At 31.8% G+C, this 23,141-nt stretch overlaps 1 protein-coding gene across 6 annotated transcripts in view; it reads left to right on the top strand.

Moving 5' to 3' along the window:
* LOC148226835 (dorsal root ganglia homeobox protein-like) overlaps nucleotides 1–20,908 on the top strand; it is a 129,399-nt gene extending 108,491 nt beyond the window's left edge. For all 6 annotated transcript variants that reach the window (XM_088202277.1, XM_088202273.1, XM_088202278.1 and 3 more), the window contains 2 exons: nucleotides 17,187–17,305; nucleotides 20,052–20,908. In XM_088202277.1, the coding sequence (XP_088058403.1) occupies nucleotides 17,187–17,305; nucleotides 20,052–20,395 (463 nt within the window). In that variant the 3' untranslated portion in view covers nucleotides 20,396–20,908. The remainder of the gene's footprint in view (nucleotides 1–17,186; nucleotides 17,306–20,051) is intronic.
* Nucleotides 20,909–23,141: the final 2,233 nt, after the last annotated feature.

The following is a 23,141-nucleotide window of genomic DNA, read 5'->3' as shown; positions in this document are numbered from 1 at the left end:
TTAAAATTAGTTTTAAAAATTTCATTAGGTTAGGTTTGGGTTTGAACAGCAATGGATGTTTCGCAACTGTCAAATAGTATTTAATAGACATTTTAGAGCAGCATATAATTTCACTAGCGCTTATCGGTTAAATTATATTTTCGGTAGTAGAAATATACATCTACTGATGAAAACGTATTCAGAGTTTACTAGTGAAAATATACACTAAAAAATTCTCATTCACCGTAACATTTATACAACGCATGTAAATAAATAATGTTATGTATGTAAATGTATGTATTACTTGAGGTGACCAGATTTTAAAAATATCAAAGGAGGACACTAAAAAAAAGGTTATATCGGATTTTTTTGTTCATTTAGAGATGCTGTGAGAGTTAAAAAAATAAATAAAGTCACATTGAACATTTTTGTTCGAGTGAGACAAAAACAAAAGGAAGACAACAATTTTGAGGGCAAACCAATTTATGAGGTCTGGTCATCTTATATTAATACGTATAAAAAAATTAAAATCATATTATTTTTTTGCAGTTTCTAGATAAATTATATTTTCACTGTAAAAATCTATATATGTATTCTGATATGATTTCAATAAAATAATATATTTAAAAAAATATTTTCGGGATAGATTCGAGAATATTTCTTTTAGATTTTCTTTGAGGGATAACCCGACAATTTTTGGTTTAGAAACAGGGACCTAATTTCAGCTTTTTTTAATATTTATATTTTTTTAAGGTTAATTGTATCATAAATCACATGCATTTTTCTGATCAAATTCAATGGGATAATTTTAGTTAAAATATATTTTAATTGATAAAAATATATATCTACCGGTGAAAATGTAGTATTCCAATATGATTTTAATGAAATAACATATTTAAAAAAATATTTTTGATATAGATTTGAGACCGGTTGTTTTTAAATTTATTTTGAGGGATAATCCGAGAATTCTGGTTAAGAATCATTTCACCTTTTTTCAAGGAGGTCCAAAATTAGCCGTTTTTCTTTAATATTTCAATTTCATTAAAATTTATAGTATTTCATTAAATGACATGAATTTTTTTGGACAAATTCAAGGGGGGCAAATGCTCTTATCTGACAACCTCTTAATGACGTCCTGGTCTACCACATTATGAAAAAATTATCAAAAAAACGTTATACAAATTTTCTGACTAAGATCTATTAGGGATTTTAATGCACTAATCTAAGGATTTTATGCGTTATTAATAATTTTTGAAAATTAATTTATAAATTATCATTAAAAACCGATTAACCGAATCTAAATAATTGTTTTTTATTTAAAAAAAAAATACCGTAAAACCGATTATTTGATTTCGGTTTTAATATGCTTGGAACCCCTAGCACAATCCTATATATTTTTTAATAAGTTCTAAATCGCTGACACCCTAGCCGCGACGGACAAGAATTAGGGACGTGATCGTGACTCTCCAGGGCATTCAAATAATATATCTATCAATATATCAACTAATCTCGTATTAAAAAAATAAATAAACAAAAAATATGATATATTGTCATTGTCAGTCGGCTCTAGCGGACCATCAACATGGTTTTCGTCTGTGTCGTTCCGCAGTGCTTTTCAAAGGCAATGATAAATTCTCGTCTCTCGCAACTGAAAGTCGCCAGATTGTCGTAACCCATTAGCAACTTCAAAAATTGCTTCATTGAGTAGACGCTATGCCGAAAATGCAATAAAATGTGTCGCAACGCTCAGAGCAAAAAGGCACTTAGATACAGGTGCAGCGTTTGGAGACTTACCTTTGTTTAAATACCTTGAAACTGTTAATGGATACCGTTATATGAACGTTTGATCGGATACGCAATATTGCTTTCTACCGCCCCAGAAAAAAACTTTGTTTCTTTAAAGATCTAACGCAAATAATTGTTTTTATTTTTTTTTAAATCTTTTACGACTTATTTAGTCGCAACGATTATGGGTGATCCCGACAAATCAATTAATAACTATTAATACATAATTCAGATTACAGACAAAACTAATCCAAAAATATGAGATGAAAACAATATAATATCACATAATGCAATTCGTGCAACATCATCATTACATTAGCGATTAAATGCTAATGTTTTAATTAGCGACTTTCGACTGAGTTAGGCGAGTTAACCCAATATGCGCAAATATATACGATTATGTACATTAATTACGCCCGTAAAGGGAAACGCGTATACATTCGCCTGTATGTATCGTTACTCCCGTAAACCCGCCCAGGTAACGCGACGCCTTCGTAGAGCCAAATTCGTTAATTCGATACATAAAGGTATAATTTGCGCCGACGAGCGCAGGGCCCCACTGGGCGATATATTTTATATTTATTTTCATAGATTAAATTACGCATAGAGAAAAGTTAATTTGGCCGTTAATTAATTTTCATACGCTCTCGGGGCTAATCGAGTCGGCTTCGGGATTTATCGCGTTAAAAGTTATCGGCGCCAGTTCGGCCCTGGCGCGCTCGCAGTATCACGCCAAATGTAATATTCAATTCGGGAGATGAACGCAAATTTGTAATGTCAATATACTAATTTCTCTTTGGTGTCTGTTTGTGTTCGGGGTAGGCGGTCGGTCGGGTTGGGTTTGGGGTCGGAGTGCGGTCGGGGTCATCGCTTTATGACTGCTGTATTTTTATATGTTATAATCGTATGTAATAATTTTTTTATTTAAAAAATCTTGGCAGAAGGGAACGCTGCGTAGCGGCGTGATGATACAGGCGAAATTATTCATAAAATCGCGAAGGGAAATGTAAACGAGTAAGAAACGAGGAACGAAGTGGTTCTGACATAATGTTAAAGGATTAAAAATACATTAACCCAATTTTTCTCCCGCAATACGGCTAAAGTTATTTTTCTTGAAGCGGTACAGTCAGTCGAAATGTTACATTTTGAGTTAAAAATTAATTAACACAATATATTTTTTGTATATAGTACATTTATGAATGTATCAAAAATTAATCTCTCAGAATCTTTGACTGTAAAATTAAATAAAATGTAATTTATTAAAATTCTACCAATTTCTGAATCATTCCTCTGTGAAAAAACGTGATGATTTATTGTCAACTGCGTATATTTGAATATCCTTATTAGATCTATTATCCGGTGATGAAGAATCAGAATATCAATTATTATAATGGTATTCAATTGAAATATCAGAAAACGAAGTACTAAAGTTAACATTCCTTTATGCTATTTAGTTAATTCTAGAGTTTAATGCTGTATTAAGTATTTTATTAATTAAGATAAATTTTGTTTATTGCGTTTTTAACGCGTATTTGCAAGAAGTCATTTTTTAATTTATGATAATGCTTAGTTTTTTGCTACCTGCACTACACTCTTTGGAAGCTGGCCAAAGTTGGCCAAGGACTTCGGGTTACTTCGGTCGAGTTCGGTTCTGCCCGCTCTAAAATCTCTCGGAAGATGTCCGATGTTACCGAGAACGGGAGGTAAAGTGGGGGTAATTCAGTTAACTTGGCCAGCTTCGAGTGCTTCCAAACATTGTCGGCAAACGGACTGAAGTCGGAGCTGCTCTTTCGAGCGCGAGCAGTGAGATACTTCCCCTTTCGCTCTCTCGCGTGTTAAGTGACGAGAGTTAGAGAGAAAATGATATGGTGTTTCGCAAACTAAGATAGAACGAGTAACTCGGTTCAATTTCAGTATGCGCGTAGGCGTCCTATGGTTAACACGCACGACGAGCGCTGCATCGTGGTCACGTGATCAAGTTATAATACCACATGCTCATTGGGGACTTCAACAGACTTACTGACATCTTTTAATATTTTAGGGCACCAAAAGGGATTAATTATATTATTGATAGTATATTCTTCTAACAGAAATCGTTATTATATATTTTTTTCATATAAAATTAAATAATTAGTGGTACTTGATTTTGTTAAAAAAAATCGTTTCGAAGATTCATATAAATGTCACACCATAATGAATTCTTATTTAGAATCGATGGCGACAAATACTAGGATAGTCACAGATGTGGTGTTCGTATTCTGAAGTATCATTTTTATGCCTTATGGCATTTTGCAAAAACCGACAAAAATTTTGCGTAAATTGAATATTTACGACCGAAAAGTTTTCACTGATATTGTATTGGTGAGTGCGCCCATACAAACTTTTAAAATTTAAAAACTGCGATTATTTGGCACATTTTTTGATCGCGCGCAAATATGCCAGATGTACGTGACAGCAGCCGCCGTGCGGACGTCATTCATGGTCGCCGTGTGGCCGCTACTCGGAAGTCGGCAACCTCGGCCGACTTCAGTTGAACTTCGGTTCGGACAACTTCCAGAGAGTGTAGTGCAAACATAACGGTTTAAAATGTGGATGTACGATTTGTGCAATAATGATGTACACGTTTCCCACAGTTGCTAGGTTTTTAATAATATTATTCCAAATTGTAAACGAAGGGTATGAAGTGATTTAGTACAGAAATATTATTGCTTATATATCGTTAAAATTTAGGAGATAAATATTTCGTAAAAGATTCGGAATAGAATTAAACATTTTTATTGTACAATATAGATTTTATCAGATTTTCTTAAATATATAACGATATTAAAATATGAATATTTAGCAATCTTCATTGGAATGCGTAATCTAGGGCTTAGTAAAATATTGGTTCCGACCTTTTGGTGCACTTTGGTGCAGAAATGTTAATGAATACTGTATAAAAATCAAAATTCTTGTTTCTAATAAAATCTATGGAACACAAATCTTTTGCAAATAGTTTCTATGCAACAGTACTTTTTTACTCACTTTGACTGACTATTTTATAATTAATAATAATAAAAAAAATGAAAAACTACATTTGTATAATTAACTGATTTTTTTGTGTCTCAGTATATATTAACTTTAACTTTAATAAAAAAAATCATAATATCATAACCTCAAGTTCATGATTAATTAAATTTATTAATGAATAATTTAATCGTAAATATTTTGTATGTTATAAAATATGACAGTATATTATTATAATTTAATATTAATAACATATTAGATAATTTTTATTTTAATTTAATTTTAATCTTCTGTTGTAATCTGGCAGGCTTATCACAATGCGTTACAATTAATTATAAATTAGTGTGTGTATATAATTTATAGTCAATAGCTGGACCGCATTTAAATAAATTAAAAATCGAGTCTGCTGCCGTGAACCGAACCCATGTATTCATGGTTACTAATCTAGACATTTCGGATTACGCTATTCCGATCTTTTATGATTTAATATTTTTACATATTTGAAGACATCTATGAAAAAAATAATGGTGTATTGTAATATGTGATTTAGTGGAGATGCTTTTATAGAGCAATTCAAGGGAGAATTTCAAATATAAAAATATAATTATTAGTATCTGACACATTTTTATTTATAACAAATAATTCAGTAAAAATTAATAGCTTTGCTGCATTTTACTTTTTAATGTAACTATATACAGTTGCTGATGTTTATGTATTTATAGAGTTAAAATAAGCTTGGTAAATATAAATCTAAATGCGAATAACAACGGTAAAATATACAAATTTGCAGCAAATACGCTTTTTGTCGCCTCCCTTTGAAGCGGGCGTTCTCGTTTCTGTATAATTCACTTCCATCCCACTTAATTCCTTTTCGGAAAAACGCGTCGTTTTAAAACGTAGCTTGAAAAATAAGCCGACGTGCCGAGGAATGCTTAGCGAAGTACTCGCGCCGCCGAAAAAAACGAGAAAGAATTATTTAATAAACGCGATAATTCACAATTTGCTCAGTTCGAGCCGGTCGGCGTTTTCTTTGCGAAGATACAATTTTACATAAAGAATTAACTCGTGTATAAAATAAATATTATTTGTTACATTAAAAAATATAAATGATTACGTGTACTATCGCTCCCGTGTTCTCCGAGCGCAAGTCAATTCGTTTAATGGACAAACCGGGAGATTAGGGCGTCTCCTCCCCCTCCGTACCAATTTTTGCCGTGTTTTTCCATTTTAATTTATAAAGCCGGATTATTTTTCTGCTGCCGTTGTCTGCCCGCGGAGGAAATTTGAATCGTTAATTATTTAAGATGGCGGAAAGGAGGTACGCGAAAACCTTCCGGTCTGTTCCAATTATTATATTAATGCTTTTTTAATATTAAGATTCGCCGTCGCGATTTAACGAGAAAATTAACAACGAGCAAATATAATTTTTAATTTAGCAATGCTACTCAATAAAAAGTAATTGAAACGACTATCATTATGAGTAAACTCAATGGACGTTATGACGTATGCCTAAATTAATCAATCTATTGCAGTACTTCAAAACACCATTGTTAATAACAATTTTAAATGAAATAAATTTTATCGTTAATAATAGTGTGTCCTATAAATAGTAAATCAACATATTGTTGATAAATAAATTGTTTACCTTACAATTTAAAAAAAGAATTAGTACAAACTGTGTATGTCAATAAAACAAATAGTACTGTAGGCATTGAATCTGAATCGGTGACATTATATTATATATAATTAATTATAAATTGTCATGATTTATACTAAATATATGTTACTTTGCAACTAAGGCTAGTTTTTAGTAATAGCGCATTAAATAAAAATTCGAGTCTGCTGCCGTGGCTCGAACCCGTGAGCTCTTGAGGGTCCACTATCAATCAAAACCTTAAGGAGAAATGCTTCCCAAATTTTCACAATTTGCTATAATCATTTTTAAATATATATCGCAATAATTTTTTTTATAATTTGCTATAATCATCTTAAAATATATATCGCAAGACTAACGCACTAATTTCTTAAATTAGCGAATAATTAAAATATTTATTACGCGTTTTTCCTTTTTCAAAATGTTTTAAAAAATCAACAAATTTATAAACTTATATTATATTTAATCATAAACTATGCATGTTTTAACATTATTATTTTTTTAACAAAGTATTAAAATGCTTAAGACTTTAAGCATATTAAATCATTAAAGGATCACTATATCTAAATATAAATTCCATACGCTTATAAAATATGAGCTATACAATTTTACATAGTTTATTTTAAAACAATTGGGAAGTTTTTTTCTCAATTATAGTATTTGTATTATAAAAAAGTAAGAAAGACATACAGGGAAAGAGTTTATTATATTTTAAAAAATAATTAATAGTAAAACATCAATGATTTTTTATGAAAAATTATATGATTTATCAAGATTTATTCAACAATTTATTTTTATTTTATTAATAACATATTCATTATTATTTATATAGGTTTAATCTTAAAATTACCTGAGCCATTCATATGACGAGATATTTAATACGATCTAATTTAATAATTTTATTATTTAAGCATATCTTAAGACATTGAATGTATATATAAAAAGGGATCAGGATCGCTCACAATTGCTGCGATGCAGTTTGTTCTTATAAATTTTATTTTTGTTAAATGGTATTAGCATAAAATGAAACAACCTTTCCTAAGGAATGAAGGACACAAAACATTCTTAAACAGAATGAATAGCTGGCCATACACGCGCGGGTCTGTCCGTCGCGGGTGCCTCACAGACAAATCCGGTCGTATGTGGTGAGAAAAGACAGATTTGTCCGTCCGCCGTTTGTTTGCTGCCCATGCTCAAAACAAACGGATCGAGCACCCGCATTCGATGGCTTCCAGTATTTTTTGTTACAATTTTTCCCTTAAGTGATTTTATGACCCGGGCTATTTCTGTTCGCCTTTTTTAATTTACGCCAAAGTTGCCACCATCGGTAAACGTCCAAAATAAGATTTTGGTGATAAGGTTTTATTAATTTATGACCCATCGGTCACTCAATATTATTACCGTTGAAATGTTTTTTTTGGCATTTTTCATATATTGTAAACTAAATTTGTGTGTTAAAAATAATAGTAAACCATGTAATTGATTATTGTTTTGACACCAATCGAAATTAGTTATTCTTCTAGTAATGTCGGGATATACTTCATAATATGCTAGTTTAGTTGAAATGCAGAATCACCTAAAAACAAGTAAATCTGATGTCCGAGTTCAGACAGTTTAGGTGTGTGGTGAAGCTCGGACAGATCTGTTCAGGTGTCTGTCGGACAGATCTGTGCGTGTGTGTTTAGCTAATTTTAGACACAAGTAACAAATGAATGTGCATTTATTAAATTGTGCATACAATTGACTAACAACAAACCGTCTCATATTTAAGCAAGAAATGATCCTTGCACAATCCGAAAAAAATAGCTAGAATATTTTAATAAAATATAATATAAAAGCAAAGATTTCAGTTTAGCTCCAAATAATTCAGATTAGACAAAGAATCGAGAGAACGAAAGAAAGAGGGAATATTGATTTTTCCTCGATCGTATATAAAAAATCTTTTGCATTATAAAACAATTCAAAGTTCAGACTAAACTCGCATCCAAACGATGCTTTTGCTAAGATCACACAGACAGCAACCTTCGAAACAAACAAAAAGCATCTACTTTTACTTCGAACGTAAGATTTGGCTCAACCAAGCAGTCACATTAAAGCTTCAAGATTTTAATTACATCATCTATGATCTAGCTCGTACCTATATCAAAAATTAATTTATTTCACAGAGTATACGGTTATATTTAAACTGTTGTAAATTTAAAATAATTAATTTTACTTTGTAATTTGCAATTAAAAATACACCAATTCCAAATCGTTCTAAGAATAATAAACATCATAAAGCATACAATAAAAACTTTTTTAAGTTCAAAAATCTTTGAGAAACATTTTTAAAATTTAATCTTAATTATTGGTGTTTAAAACTTTCGCTTTTAGTTTTAAAAAATATGGTGGCGCATTTAAAAGTACCTTAGAGTTTCGTCAATTACATATACATATGTATATGTATGCGTGTAATATTTCTCATATATAGAATTTTAATATTTGTTATATACATTTGTCTTATGTTTATCATTGTTTAATGTTTTTAAAACGAAATATTTAATATCACCTTTTTATCAAAATGGTAAATACAAATAATGACGGCCATGTTGTTTTTAATCTAATATATTACCCACATTTAATTTAAAATTACACATGTCGCGAGATTACGTCTCGAGAAGAGAAAAAATTCGATTAAAGCATTTGCTCGTCGCGAACGCAATAAAGAGCTGTGATAAGCAAATTTGCGTTGTGTCTTCTTTGTGTGTCGCAAGAAATTTCGTACGTAAAAATATAAAAAATACAACGTAAACCTCTCAAAGAGGATAACGGGCACAAATGGAAAATTTCATTTTCGGCGAAACCTGCGGAAATAATAATGGAAACGGAAGGAGAAGACGCGATTCCCATGCGACAGACGGAGAGGAGGAAGAAGAAAGAATTTGCCATTTGGCAAATTGCGAAAGCGGCAAAATATCGATTGTTGGTGGATCGCTTCAAAAGTCAGTGTGTGTTGTGAAATTTTCTTTATACAAGGTTGTTCACTATAATACTCGCACGATAGATCTTTTCTTAAAATCTTGCAGGAAAATGACGGTTTATACAGTTTAATAGTATCCTTGTCGGAGTAAAAATTTAATGTGGGCAATAGAATATAGAAACATTCTAAATATTGTAGAAAATACATGATTAGATTTATGTTCGGGTGTAGAAAAACATATGAAAAGTACAATTCATAGGAGAGCATCGGCACCTTGAGAAAATGCTAATGTCCGTCCTAAATAGTGAATGAAGCCGCCGCCATCTTAACGACCGCGGCTTCGCTCGCCAAATTTAATTTTTACAAGAAAACCAGTTTACATTTTCTAAATGGACGGACGGAGAATGGGATGAAAGGAGGCGGATGGGGGCATTAAGAGCGGGAGGGCAATTTTTCTTCAAACCCCACTCAGCATTGAATAAAATATGGAATTTCGAGGTGGGGCGGACGTCTTCCTATTTTTTCTCTTTCTACTTCTTTTTTGGAAGCATGGCCGACGTTAGGTGCTTCAGCGCCCCAAGAAATGTCCCACCAATTTATGATATAATTTAGTATTTAGAAGAATGATTATCTATTATTTTACCCACAAGATTGACTAAACCTATGTCAACAAAAATACGCTTGGTTTTCTTACACGGGAGCATACAACGTATAATTGACCATGAGATGAACATGGATTCTCTAAATTCAATCCACATACTTGCAAGGATTGACCTTGCGATTTGTTTATTGTTATTGCAAAAGCTAGTTTAATTGAAAATTGCAATCGTTTGGAATGGCATATCTGTTGGAATCATTGGTACGCGTGGTAGCATCATATCTTCTCCTTTGAATTTGCCAGTTAAAATTCTCGCTTTGATGTCATTATTTAACAATTTATTGATAAATATGGTACAATTGCAAAGATAGGATGAATCAACGTTTCTAAGAAAAATGATAGGAACACCAATATTCAAAATTATGACGTATGGTGGCAATTTAACTACATAAAGTGATTTCAAGAATTTAGTTGGATAATTTACTGCTTCATTTTGCTTTACAATGCCTGCACTACAGATGTAGATAAACTGGAAGTTGGTCAAGGTTGGCCAAGGACGGAGAATATAGTGGGTTACTTCGGTTGAGTTCGGTTCAGATCGCTCTATAATCTCTCGGAAGTTGTCCGAGGTTACCGAGAACGGGAGGTAAAGTGGGGGTAATTCAGTCGACTTGGCCAGCTTCGAGCGCTTCCGAACATTGTCGGCAAAAGGAGCGAAGTCGGAGCTGCTCTTTCGAGCGCGAGTGGTGAGATACTTCCCCTTTCGCTCTCTCGCGTGTTAAGAGACGAGAGTGAGATAGATAATGATATGGTGTTTTGCAAACTGAGATAGAACGAGTAACTCGGTTCAATTTCAGTATGTGCGTATACGTCCTATGGTTAACACGCATTTCGAGCGCTGCATTGTGGACACGTGGTCAAGTTATAATACCACATGCTTATTGGGGACTTCAACAGACTCTTACTGACATCTTTGAATATTTTTGGGCACCAAAAGGGATTAATTATATTTTTGATAGTATATTATTCTAACAGAAATCGTTATTATATTTTTTTTCATATATTATTAAAAATTAAAAAATAATTATAGGTACTTCATTTTGTAAATAAAATCGTTTCGAATATCCTAATGTATTTTCCTAGATCGGTTTATATTAATGTCACACCATAACGAATTCTTATTTAGAATCGATGGCGACAAATTCTAGGATAGTCACAGATATGGTGTTCGTATTCTGAAGTATCATTTTTATGGCATTTTGCAAAAGCCGACAAAGATTTTGCGTAAATTGAATATTTACGACCGAAAAGTTTTCACTGATATTGTATTGGTGAGTGCCCACACAAACTTTTATAATTATCAAACTTTTATAATTTTAATAATATGACAATTTAAAAATTGCGATTATTTGGCACATTTTTCGACTGCGCGCAAATATGCCAGCTGTACGTGACAGAAGCCACCGTCCAGACGTCATTCACTCGGCTGACTTCAGTTGTAACTTCGGTTCACACAACTTCCAGAGAGTGTAGTGCAGGCATAACAATATCTACTGATTTATAAGTATATGTTTCGCTTGGTAATACATGTTGAATGATAATGTTATTAGCATTTACATCCATTATTTTTGCAGTTAATATTGCACGTTCACTTAACCATTGATGACTTTTGTAATGTGTGACATCTAGAAATACGCATTGAATCAATTTTTATTTTGAGTGTGTTAATTAATCAATCGTAATTTTGCCATTTACAATATCCAATAATTGTTTTGCAAAATGTTTTGCAATTGCACACGAATGATTGTCGTCAATGTAAATTTATTAACGTGTCTCCACAAATTTGATGCTTTCAAACACGCATTCAGTTCATCAGCTGGTGTTGAACGTGGTATAATGAAAATTACCTGCTAATCACCGAATAGGTGTTTGCTTTCACGTATATCTTGCAATGTTCGATCCAATGCAATTGATATTTGTGCGACGATCAATATTTTGTCGTTTTGGTTGCATTTTTATGCAACGACAACATAAAAATAGCATTAAATCAAATACTACAATTAATATTTAACAAGTGAATATCAAAATAATATATTATTTAATATAATATATTTCGAAATCAGAGCTCAGCTTCCCGACTGGCTAAATGGTTCTGTGTTCTATAAAATTTATTACACCGTGTTTATGTAAGTTGGACCAGGGCTGACGAAAGGCAGCTTGACATATTCGAGAGGAAAGTATAAATTTAAAACAAGGTTTAATATCATATTACGTTTACACTAAATGTTGCGACCTCTCCCTTTTGGAGATAGCCGTCTTTTCTTCTCGAAGGACCACCGTCTCTCGACGGAATTAAACGCCCCTAACTATAGAAATGCTTTATTATTAGAGTTTACATCCTGAGAATCCTTGCTGACGCACGACCACACGCCGTGACAGCTGAGGAGCCTTCAGGTTATTTATACAAAAAAAAAACCACGCACGGCCATAACACACTTTTATTCGGCCATGCATAAATATATGTAAAATTGTCGGAACACTAAATATACATTTTTAATTAAATATTGTTTTCCACCTGGTTCTATTTTTTTTAAAACTTCTAAAGGTCGAAATTAAAATTGTGCTGATTTGCGTTGATTTTATGAAATAATAATTAAAACATCAGACGCAGTTACTTTGATGTAAAATAAAATACTGTAACAAAATACCTGTAGGAAAAAAAATAATGACATAACAAATAATATAGCAAGTTAATAACTATTTACTAAACTCTATTATTTTTATTTCATATTTTATATTATTAGTGAATTTTAATAATTCAAAGAAATAATAATCATAATTAGATAAAAACCGATGTTAGGCATCGTGTATCGTACATTTTAGAAAAATAATAAATTGCAACATTAAAAATATATTAAAGGTTAGGACATTTGTATTATTAGTTAAACAATAAAATAATAATCCGTATTATTATGATCCTACTTTAAATGAAATAAATAATGTTATTTTTTTGAGCCACGCAAAGAAAATTTTAATTTTGCTAAAAATGTTTTTTTTTTAGCTAAAATCCTGACACACTAAATATTCAATTAGAAAGTTTAACAAATACTTTTATTATACTGAATATACGGAGTTAAGTAGTTTGTTAATGCATATTTGAACACATTCAGAATTATACCCACATCCGTTTATTAAAATTATTAAATTATTAATCGGATATTAATTTATGATTAGCTAGCAGGTACTACGTTCGTCTTGCGAGAGCTTGTAATTTGATATTCGAACATAATATTTCCTAATTATCACTTAATCCGCTCGTAACCGTAAACGAAGTATCTTAACTCGTAATTCGACGAAAATGTTTGTATGCTTGTCTGTTATACAAGCATCGATACCAATACTTTTTTTTACTAAATATATTCTAGTATAAAAATATTTGCATGCATTATTAAACATAATTAATATAATATAAATTTCAAGGCGAATTATTAAATAACAATGATGATTTTCAATCTAACTATGAGAATGTTCTATCAACAAAAATACTTACTTTTTAGGAGAGTTCGGTTAGAATAGTTTCAAAATAACTATGCTTCGCTCTTGAATATAGGTTTTAAAATATACATAGAATTGAACTATATTAACTCACAAGCGCGATCTTTTAGCATTGTCTCCCGGGGGGAAAGCTGGGGTGTTTGCGTGTAATCTCACAAGCGGATTAGCGCAGCATCTCGGCGCGGAGCTCAGCTTCCCACCTAAGTAATGTTGTTTTATGAAGATTATTTAGGTTATTTGCGGCCGGATCGGCGGAGGGCGCGATCTCGATAACCTACCCTCGTTGCATATTTAATGATCTCGCGAAAAAGAAACTGTTCTTAAAAAAGAGGTCCAATTCTCTATGCATGTATGCGTAGTTTAAGTGAATTATCCTCGCGTTAGTGTGCACTACAAAATGCCCTTTAAAACGGGGGCCCGCTGATGAATTATTAATCGTTCGGTCATAATCCGACTGCACCGCGGCACAAACGGATAAGCCCCGGTCCGGCCCTGTCCTTTGCTTTTGCCGCCCTAATTCAATTAAGCGGATAGCAGAGAATACCGCACGATCGATTTTCGCACGACCGTAAGGGTTATTCTGGGAGATTTCTGTGATTAAATACTTGTAAATATTACAGTAATGACATTCCTTACAATTTCATTACATTAAAAATAAAAAGGGTGTTTTGTATAATTTTAATAATATTGCAAATTATTATTCTTTGTCGTTGATGAGGATCGTGATGATCAATCACCGTTTAACCTGATTTTTAAGATCCTTTCCGTAATTAAATCAAGCTCTTATAATACTCGCAGATTAAAACCATGTGTATGTATGCTAATTATAAGTCTAAAGAATTATTTAATCAGTTTAATAGGTACTTAAAAAAAATAGTCTCTTATTGTGTAAATAACAATAATTAAAACATATAATGAAATATTTATTAATAAATATTTTGGTTCAGTGATTGAGACGCGCATATTTTTTATTTATTTTAAATCATAAATCAGACCATTATCATTTGATAGGTTTCTATAATTTGTCATGGTGGCATTTGACATTAATAAACATTAAAATATTTGTGCATCATCCCACATAATTTTGTCTAGCTCATAACTATCACCGAAAAAATCCTTGTGTTTGGCAAGCTCACTGAGAAGCTGGATCGCTCGTGAAAAAGAAACGTTCTCAAGCGTTGACGTTCTGGTCGCAACAAACAGGAATAAGGAACGCGATCGCGACTTTCTATGGATGATGCAAATCACTTAACGTTACCGGGTTGTTGTCACCATCCATTAGCAACTTTAAAATGTGCTTCGTTGAATAGACGTTACACCGATAATGCAATAAATATTCTAACGCTCCTAGCAAAAGGCATTAGGATACAAATATGAACACGATCCGTAGAGTCCCTCTTGTAGAGATAATTCAGCTATATATTTTTTTAATCCTTCTTGTTGTTAACAGCAATTTAAATATTTTTAGATATTTGTCTTTTACAGTTTTACAGTAGCACTTAATCGGTCGTTGGCACGTCGCTGCTTAGCTCAACTTTCACGATTGACAATAGCATAGTAAACTGTTTGGTAGAAGTTCTCGTGACAGACAGACAAATGTATTTTCTGTTTAAAGTATAGATTTTGCCCCAAATAATATGCATATTCGACGTATGGAAAAAAAATTAAAAAATATTTCGTCAGGAAAGTCATACAAGTTTTTATCTACGCACGTGCATTAAAGCAAAATCTCACAACTTTATAAAAATAAACTTAAATTGTAAGTCTTTTTCTGCCTTATTAACACTAAAATCGTTATTATTGTGGGGGCTTGATTTATTTGCCTTACAACACTGACGTGCGACGACCAGCGGAGCTTCGTCCGCCAACCTTTAAACTTTCCGCACATTTAATCAAATTTGATTTAAGAGCTTCCATAAACACTTACTTATTGAAATCAATTATTTTTAAGATCTAAATTAGTTTAAAACATGGATGAAAATGATTTAATTTTGATTTAGTAGTATGATTCAACCTAGAAAAATAAAATTAATGAAGCAATATTTTGCTCTTGCAAAGTCAAAATTAGAGTCGGTAAAATAATAAAATAAAATCTGTCTCTAAATTTGCTAAATAGCATATTTTAATATTATCTAGAGGTAGTAAAAAAATTATATAATAAGGCATAATTATTATTTTTAATACCATCAATAAAGATTTAAAATTTCATTTTATATAAGGAATTTTAAGATACATATATTGAAAATATTGTTATTTTTAGTCAACTTAGATTTTACATTTTTAACACTCTACTTGACCATTTAACAATTTTTTATAAGCTAAAATTTTTGGTGTATATTATATTTCTAGAAAAATATCATTGTTTCCAGAAAAATAATAAAGCTACTTGAATCATTTTACAAATGTAGCATTTATTTATTACCATAAATTGTTTTTATGAAAATAGAAACAATATTTACCTTCTCAAAATCTCTTCTATGCAAAATACTAATTGGTTATTTTTTGCCAGAGGTTAAATAAACAGTATTTTATATGGTTACTACTTGTATGGTTTTTATAAGAAAGTATCTTAATTTATTATTTAGGGGTTGAATGTATATAATGAATGGATGACAATCTACATCAAAATACTGTTTTTCTAACTCGCAAAAATTTAATGTATTTATTAATAATGGCAATAAAATATATAATTTTTAAAAGTACACCAAAATATTTTTGTTGTATTTTATAAAATCAGATGTTAGTATTTGTTTCATTTAATATAAACAAAAAATAGTAAATAAATTGTTCCAACTTTGAAACGTAAATTATACATTTTCCATGCAAATCTGTGGGTAAATAAAATATACTAAAAATACATACGATACTGGTCGGATAGGCGAAATTAATTATCGGGTGCGCAAAGTGATAGGCCCCGGGGCGAAAATTGCGTCGTAATCTGAAAAGTGTCCCGGCACATAATTAATGGTCTCGCTCGGTTACCGAATTTGCCGTTGTCATATTTAATCTGTCATATCTTAGCGGATTATTAAAACTAATTGTTGTTGCATAATTTATTAAGATGGCAGATGGCAGTCGGAGCGGCCGCCCGCCCGCCCACTTGTCACGCTAATTAAAATTTACCGTATTCCCTTATTTCATAACGTAAACGCTTTTGAATTAACGCAATATACGCGTTACCTATTATATATATATATATACATTATACACAATTTGCATATTATAATAAAATTGCATGTTGTAACTACCTTGTAACTAATAAATCAATGTATAAATAAATGTTTTAGCTAGTAATATAAATTATTTGCCAAATTAAAAATATTATTTATCATCAATGCCGTTCATTAAAATTATAATCAAGAGTGGTCTGATCTCAGGTTGAAACCCTGCAGGACTCCAGAATGGGTATGTCACTCTTTGACAGATAACCAAATAAACTCGCAAAGCACCGGCGAACACTTAAATAACTTGTGCGATAGTTTGTCTAGATACTAATGTGCAATAGTTTTTCATAAAAATTAAATTATAAATCTTGTCAAAAGCCTTATCAAAATCCATAACAATGACATTAATTTATTTTATTTATTTTTTTGAAAAAATATTTATTCGTTATTAAAATTACTGACGTGTATTTTTTGTATTTTTTTCAGTGGTGGCGGGTTCAGACCTTTGGACGGCTCTGCCCCCCGTGCAGCGCCGCCCCTGTTTTTCCCGCCGCACCTGTCTCACCTGACACACTTCAGCCAACCGCTGTTTCCGGCACTCAAAGGTAAATTCGAGACGCTTCAAAGACGCTATAATTCAATACACGGACACTTGTCCAAAATGAATTTCGACATGGAAAACACTATCTATCTAGACAGAAATATGTATAATATAATAGAGTAAAATTTATGGTATTAAATTTTTTTGCGTACAGTTGAACAACTGTACTTTTAAGTTAATTAATTTTACAACGTTGTTATAAAAATTATACGCTTGTACTTGTACAATAATTATTAGTTTTAAGAAATTTAAATAAAAATTTCAGTCTAAAATTTTATAAAATTTTTTTATTTTATTTTATTTATAATGTATGATACATGCATCATTTAAATAAAATAATGCTGTATAAAAAACACTAGAATGTTTTTATGCAGCTTAAACATATTTAGAGTCGGAATAGCGTAGTCCGTAAAGCCTAGACTGGTAATCCAGACGTTACGGGTTCGAGTCACAGCAGAAGACTTTAATTTATATTTATAAAAAAATGCGTTAGTAATAAAAATTGGTCCTAGCTACAAAGCGACATCTTTTAATTATAAACTATATAATAAATATTAAATTAAACAGTCCCGAATCTATTCAGAAAATATTTTTTTGATATGTAAGTAATTTGAGTAAAATCATATCAAAATACATTTTTTCTCGCATTACTTGTTATTGAACTCCTAAGTATACCTACCACTTTATCTTGAAAGCCGCGAGAATCCGATTTGGATCCTCTGTCATGCTAATGTCCCGTGTTCCAGGGTATTCGCACAAATGCGGATTCGCTGTTTTAAAAAAAAAAAAAACACCTGTAGTCGCTGTGAAGATAGTCGATTAAAACTTTTTTAGATCTCTTCTCTTTTTTAGAAAATATTTCTATCAAGGGTTTAGGAGTGATGAATGAAGATTTTTAATGCACATCGCCAATGTTTATTGCACATCGCCAAAGTCGTTGAAGATGCTCGGCTTCGTTATGCGGAGCGCGTGTCACTTCATTAGTGATTTTCGTTTTAAACATAGCTCTATTGAAAGAGCAAATAAACCTAAAACGTGTTTAAATATCAAACATATCGACGTTCGACTGTACATCGTAATTCCGTTACCCGCCTCTGCGTCGCGAATTCGTCGCCTCATAAATATTCGCCCCGTGACTTTAAAGTTTAATGGAATTAAATTGGCCGACATCAGGTGTTGTTAATAAACATCCATTACTGAATATTAATAACCCAGCTTGTCGTTAATTCCGATCGGGCGCAATCCGACAAGATGGCGGCCGAGGCAATTATTACGATTGGAAATGTGCGCGCCCGCGAAGGGGTTAATCCGTTTCGGAAGATTTTCCACCGGCGGGTTACGCGTGTACTTCGCCAAGACTTACGATCGCAATATTTCAAGGTGACAGGTGGCAACCCCCGCACTGATGTATGGGGCATTTGTTTTTATTTATGACCACCCCGCCGCGACAGGGTGGCCCGGCCGCCGATGAACTCTTGGCGGCCAGGCGTCGCCAACTTTGATCTGAAAGGGTTAAAAAATAAACTGATATAAAATGTTTCATAAAGCAATAATTAGTATTATAATTTTTACATTACACTACATTTTTTTATATAAGGTTTTATTTTTACAGTTGCATTAATATTATTTGTCTGTTATATCCATGAATAAAATTAATATTTAAGCTTTGTAAAATTATAGGTTCTGATATATGATACTTAAATAATTATGAAAAAAACATTTATCTATAAATAGCTTTCTTGTACTTTTACAAATTATCTTTGAAAAATATTTTATTGTGTTAGCTAAATATAAATTAAAGATTCTCTACATAGGTAAAATAAAAATATATAAATAAAATGTGCTATAATAATCAAGTACTATAAACATCAATGTTCAGCAATATACCTGTCACAAAGATAAAAGCTTAAATATTGATTTCAACTGTAACTTTTTTTGTTATCAATAACTTTATTTTTTTTAATGTATAAAAAATAGCATTTATTTGTTTTTTATAATTCAACTCGATTTTATTTTCGCAAAAAAAAGGTTTTTCCCAATTTTTATTTTACAAAATATTCCAAATGTTTTTTTACATATAAAAGTAAATTTGTATTACAATAAAACATGCAAAGAAAATGCATATCTATTTTTTTGTACCGTTATCTATGCAGATTTTTTTCTTCTAATTATTAAAAAAACATATTTATAATAAAGCACCACTAAATCAACTTTAAATTATTTACAACACTATGTTTGCCACAAAAATAAGATATATGTAAAATTTTATTAATACACATTAATTATAATAAAAAATTCTATATAATAATTTCAACTAGATCAAATATTATTATTACTATAAGTTACTAATTTTCATCCGTAATTTTTTTTTTATTTATTTTATTTTTGAATATAAATCATTTTTCACAAATTTTTTTGAAATTTTTGACTATTTCTCTCTTCAATAAAAGTTAAATTTATATTATATATAGAGCATCTTACTAAAAATAATAACATGTTATTCCACATATATTTATAGTAAATATTATTTTTTTAAATGTTGGCCATCACCCACCCCTCGCGAGACTCTCTCGTAGGTGTACGTATTTATTTATTTACATGCACTTACACGTGTGTCCCATCTGAACCGATTTGCACCGCCATACATTTTCATCTGCTCAACGCGAGCGAACTCCCCCGACGTCAAAGAGCGATAAATATGAACGGAAGCTTTAAAAACGCATACTTATTACGTTTCGTTTCATTTTCAGGTTTCCCCGGCTTGTGTTCGTGCTGTCCTATGAAGCCGCTCTCTCTGCTTCCTCCGCTGTCTTCGTCTCCGCCGCCGGGATCCGACCATCGCACGTCCAGTGTGGCCGAACTGAGGAGAAGGGCCAGAGAACACTCTGCCGCTCTGTTGCACGGTCTTCAAGGACTTCAAGGACTCCAAGGTCTTCAAGGGTTGCAAGGATTGAGGCTACCCCTCGGACTTCCGTTACCGCCGTTGGGACTGCACGGTCTCCACAGACCGGACGAAGACAGGGACAGGCCGAATCAAGCCAGCTCACCCAACGGGGGCGAAAAGAGTCCCAACGTAGGAAAGGACTCCGATTGAAACTTAAAATATAAAGATTATTGCACTCCCGATTTATTTAATTTCTTAAAGAAGCTTGATATACTTAACGATAACTAGCCTATGAATTTTTAAAAGCAGACTGTCATAGAAGACTACCTGTACATACTTTTCAATACTTAAATCTTGTTAATTAATTTTATGTATCGTACGTAAAAGTCTAGCGGTTGCACGTTTATTAGTCGATTCAACGGTGGATTAAATAAACGATATCTGGTCATCGATTAAGAAGATTTACGTTTCCTTTTTAAGGTATCGTTTGTGTCGGTCCAATCTGTATAATGTACATATTGTGATTTAAATAAAAAAAAGCTATTATTTCTTTACGTTTTATTTCAAATTTTGTTGTTGTATTTAGAAGTATTAAAAAAACTCGACAGTATTGTAAAATGTTATTGTATTATATATGAATATAAATAGTATACCGTCATTTATTATTAATATAATGAATTGTTTGTAGAGTCAGTGTTGACTAAAATAAATTATGAAAGTGAACGAGGCGTTAGTTTATTTCATTTTAATGTGTTCGTTTCACAGAAGATAAATTATTTAATTGAATGAGTTGTGCTTAAAATCTGTATGATTTATGAGTAAAATAACCCAATACAAAAGCGCCGCTTAAGCGAAGATTAACAACTTTACATATTATATAAAGGTGTTAGTAAAAATATATCACAATGGTAATGAAATGTTTAGGGTTTATAAAATACTACAAATGTAGTGTGTGTGTAGAAGGCTTTGATCTCTTCAATGTACACAAGTCTTAAAAAAATGTTAAGGACGAGTTGATGAATATGCTTAAAATTAATACATAGGGTAAAATCAGCATTTAACAAAATAAATATGTTCTTTTATTACAGACATCTTAGAAGAGGAAGTTGATGATGTCAAAGTACTGTTTATTTGAGTTGAGATTAAGAAGTGAGTGTGACTCAACAAAATAACTAAAAATAACAAACTATAATATTTTAGAAATATATGCATAACTATGCAATTTAATTAAAATCTCATCGATGATGAAAAAGAGTTCTTCCTGGCAACATTCAATAAAATTAACATCGCCATATTGATTAATAAGAAATTCAAGGCAAGATTTTTGGCAAAAATGAATTGTAATATCAAGTAGATTAAGTTTCACGTGTTATTTTGAATAAATATATTTACAAATTACGGATTGAAAATCTAGAATCAGCGAGTGAAGAAAATGTATATAGTTTGACATTTAGCTTAAAAATGGCAACCATTAAGATTTTTTTATAAAAAAAAATGTTTAGCAATACTTTATTTCTAGACTCTATGGATGAATTAGGTAAGATAATTACTCATAAAATAGGAATAATTAAAGTTATATTTAGTAAAATATTGCATTTTAAATAAAATAACTCGTTATTAACTCGACTGTAGCTTTAGAATTAGCTACAGTTTTATTTTTGCGGACAATTATGCACAGTAGTATTTTTATTAAAAAAATACAATTTAGTTACACGTTATTTATTAATATGAGTGATCAGCGGACGAGGTCTCGCCGGTCGCCTTCTTTCTGACGAGGACCACCAAAATGTGACTACGCTGCCGTCACATCAGTGCTAACAGGGTGCCGCCTAGTTCTAACCATAGTAAATAAATAAAAATGGGACGTCATTTCAGCGTTTTCCAGGGGGGGGGGGAAGCAAAAGTTGGCTAATCAGTTTTTTTTAATATTTCAATTTCACGAAGATTCATAGTATTTAATTAAAATAATTTTCTGGCCAAATTCAATGTTTAGAATCCACGTCAAAAGCAGTAAAATCAGCAGTGGAATATTAGACTGTCTATAAAGAAGAATCGAATGAAGCATACTTTAACCAAATGTTGTCCAATAGGAGAGCGCAAAAAAAAATTATCCCTTCTCAGAAGTAAAAAATTTACGTCAAAAGCAATTAAATCGTGCTGTTGCTGTCGCAGTGGGAAAGCTCGGTTATCTAGCGTTCATATTAAGACTTTTAAAAACAATATTATGACTAAGTGAAAATCAAATAAGGCATATCTAAATCAAATTTTGTCCAATAGATAAGCGCAGAAAAACAATTATCCCTTCTTAGAAGGCAAAAGCAATAAAATAGTACAATTGCACTTTAAATTCTCGGTTATCTAGCATTTATATAGAGACTTTTAAAGCACGTGTAAACCGAATTTTGACCAATAGGAGAGCGCAAAAAACAATTATCACTTCTCAGAAGACAAAAATCCACGTCAAAAGCAATATATTACTTAATAAAGAAAACAATGCAATTTTGTCTTATATTTAAACTTAATATAGCGTTTCACAATATTTTTAGAATGTCCTATACATACATAATCTGTGCAAATATTTGAGGCTGACGTCACTAATAGAGCTTTGGGGGTCCAAAGTTCGAAACTGACATTCACAGGTTTTTATATGAAAAAAAATGTATATCTGTATGCATCGAGTCGAAGAAAAGTATTTTCCGCGCGGGCGGGTCGGGTGTGTACGAAGCGAGGGGTGGTCGCGCCGGGGAGGTGACATATAAAAATGATTGGTCCAAATTGGATTAGCCCCACCCCCGCCACCCACGCCAGCCAATGGGCGCTCGATGCGCCGCGGGCTGCCGCCGCTCGGTCATAACAATACAGAAACGACCTTTACCACCACCGAAAACACATCCTGTGTGGAAAAATAATACATGCGATTCTCATTGAAATCTGGTTAGATTCTATTTCATTTTCC

Source organism: Plectrocnemia conspersa, unplaced genomic scaffold (assembly GCF_051122295.1).
Source record: "Plectrocnemia conspersa isolate PC_06_02 unplaced genomic scaffold, ASM5112229v1 ptg000013l, whole genome shotgun sequence".
Lineage (NCBI taxonomy): Eukaryota > Metazoa > Arthropoda > Insecta > Trichoptera > Polycentropodidae > Plectrocnemia > Plectrocnemia conspersa.
The sequence above is the reverse complement of the archived record's forward strand: the minus strand, read 5'-3'. Positions and strand labels throughout refer to the sequence as shown.